Here is a 1,614-nt window from a genome sequence, read left to right on the forward strand (position 1 = left end):
ACTCCACCACCATTTATGCCTACTTCCATGCCACCACAAATGGGTATTCCCCCTCAAATGCAACAAGTGGTGGAGGGAAGGTCACTATCTGGAGCCAGAACTGCCATGTAACAGCCAAAGAGATAGTTGTACACTAGTTGCATCTGTAGAAATTCCAGAGGTACAATTCAACAACAGCAATTTAGTTACTTTTAAATTTATTGTTAATGACGTATGATTAATTTGTTATTTCTAACCTTTAATAATATATGTATTATAGGGTGATCACGATTGCATGCTATATTTGAGCACCCCATATCGCGTGGTTGCCAGAGGGAGAGTTTTGAGAATAGTGGTTGAGAACTCCTTACACAATACTGCTCTTCCTCCTCACCATTATAAGGTCTCAATAGAGATAGTGCAAAGACAGGAAGAAGACACTGCATTGCCTATTCCTAATGAAGAAGCAAACCTCAATTGCCTGAGAGATGCAATTGGAACTTATGTTGCCTGGCCATTGTCCCTAATCACTTTACGACCCAAGGTACGTAACCATAATTTTCTTTGCAGAATTCCGATGTATGCATTTAATTTTTTATTTCATTACACAAACTCTTTAATGTTATTTCAGGTTGCCCCATCATCTAGTAGAGGGTTAGGGAAAGGGACAGGTCACACAAAGGAATCCATTGCTGGTCCAAGCAATAAAGGTGTTGTTTCTAATTCGTCTGACCTTCCTGAGTTGGCACAAGCTCAAGGTGCTGCGTGCTTCGATATGATGAAGCTCTATATAAGAAGTGATCAAGTCATTGACAATGTAAGTATTCATATGACAAGTCAGCATTGGAGAAAAGAATTTACTGACATTGTGGAAAAAGAAAACATACAAGAGGTCATACGTCGCCATTGGTTGAGCGCCTCCAGCTTTAACCTTTACATTAGGTAATTCTTTAATTTATACCAATTGTATAAATATCTTTCTCCCATACGAAACTTGATGTTAACTACCTTATTTAATCTCATTTCATTCATCTTTTCAGCTACAAGATATTTGTGTGAAGCTTACTTGGAAGGGACCAATATGGCAAGTAAGTTTTCATTTATATCTCCCTATGAAATGGATGCAAACCTCAATCAGACCCTACATCAACATATAACTGACATGTTAAAGCGTCATATGGGTGAAGATCACTTGATATTTGCACCTTACAATGTTGGGTAAGTCAATCTTATGACGATGCACATAAGTTTTATAATTTTCATTATCATATTTAATTATTGTAATCTTAAACATTTGGTAGGCAACATTGGATCCTAGTTGCTATCAACACCTCTAATGAGACAATGTATTATATGGATCCCCTCTGCAAACAGTTAAAGACTAGACCACATATGTAAAACGTATTTAATAAGTAAGTATACATGTTTTTACCTGTTGGCTGGTCTATCATATATGAATGTGCTTTCGTTTAATTGTAAATTTGTTCTTTCATTTTATTGTTAGTGCTCTTGTCACATATCGAGTTGAGAGAAAAGTGCAGCCCTCTAGGACAAAGATGCATCAAACAAATTAGGTCACTATACAGGTCTCAATATCATTTGAGAAAAAACTCTTTTAACTTATTTTATAACACT

At 36.3% G+C, this 1,614-nt stretch overlaps 1 protein-coding gene across 1 annotated transcript; it reads left to right on the plus strand.

Annotated features, from left to right (window-relative positions):
- Positions 1–274: 274 nt before the first annotated feature.
- Positions 275–1,377, plus strand: LOC113871543. Its single transcript, XM_027508637.1, has 5 exons — positions 275–523; positions 611–796; positions 1,020–1,067; positions 1,118–1,197; positions 1,281–1,377. The coding sequence occupies exons 1-5, from the start codon at positions 275–277 to the stop codon at positions 1,375–1,377; spliced, it is 660 nt and encodes a 219-aa protein (XP_027364438.1).
- The last annotated feature ends 237 nt before the right edge of the window (positions 1,378–1,614 follow it).

Source organism: Abrus precatorius, unplaced genomic scaffold (genome assembly GCF_003935025.1).
Source record: "Abrus precatorius isolate BTA unplaced genomic scaffold, Abrus_2018 Scaffold7, whole genome shotgun sequence".
In the NCBI taxonomy this organism is placed as follows: domain Eukaryota; kingdom Viridiplantae; phylum Streptophyta; class Magnoliopsida; order Fabales; family Fabaceae; genus Abrus; species Abrus precatorius.

Bases quoted from the DNA above. Each gene is read 5' to 3' on its own strand.
- LOC113871543 (XM_027508637.1), top strand. From the start codon at position 275: ATGCTATATTTGAGCACCCCATATCGCGTGGTTGCCAGAGGGAGAGTT. The intron at 797-1,019 runs GTAAGTATTCAT...TCATCTTTTCAG, and splicing joins GTGATCAAGTCATTGACAAT to CTACAAGATATTTGTGTGAA. The intron at 1,068-1,117 runs GTAAGTTTTCAT...AACCTCAATCAG, and splicing joins GGAAGGGACCAATATGGCAA to ACCCTACATCAACATATAAC.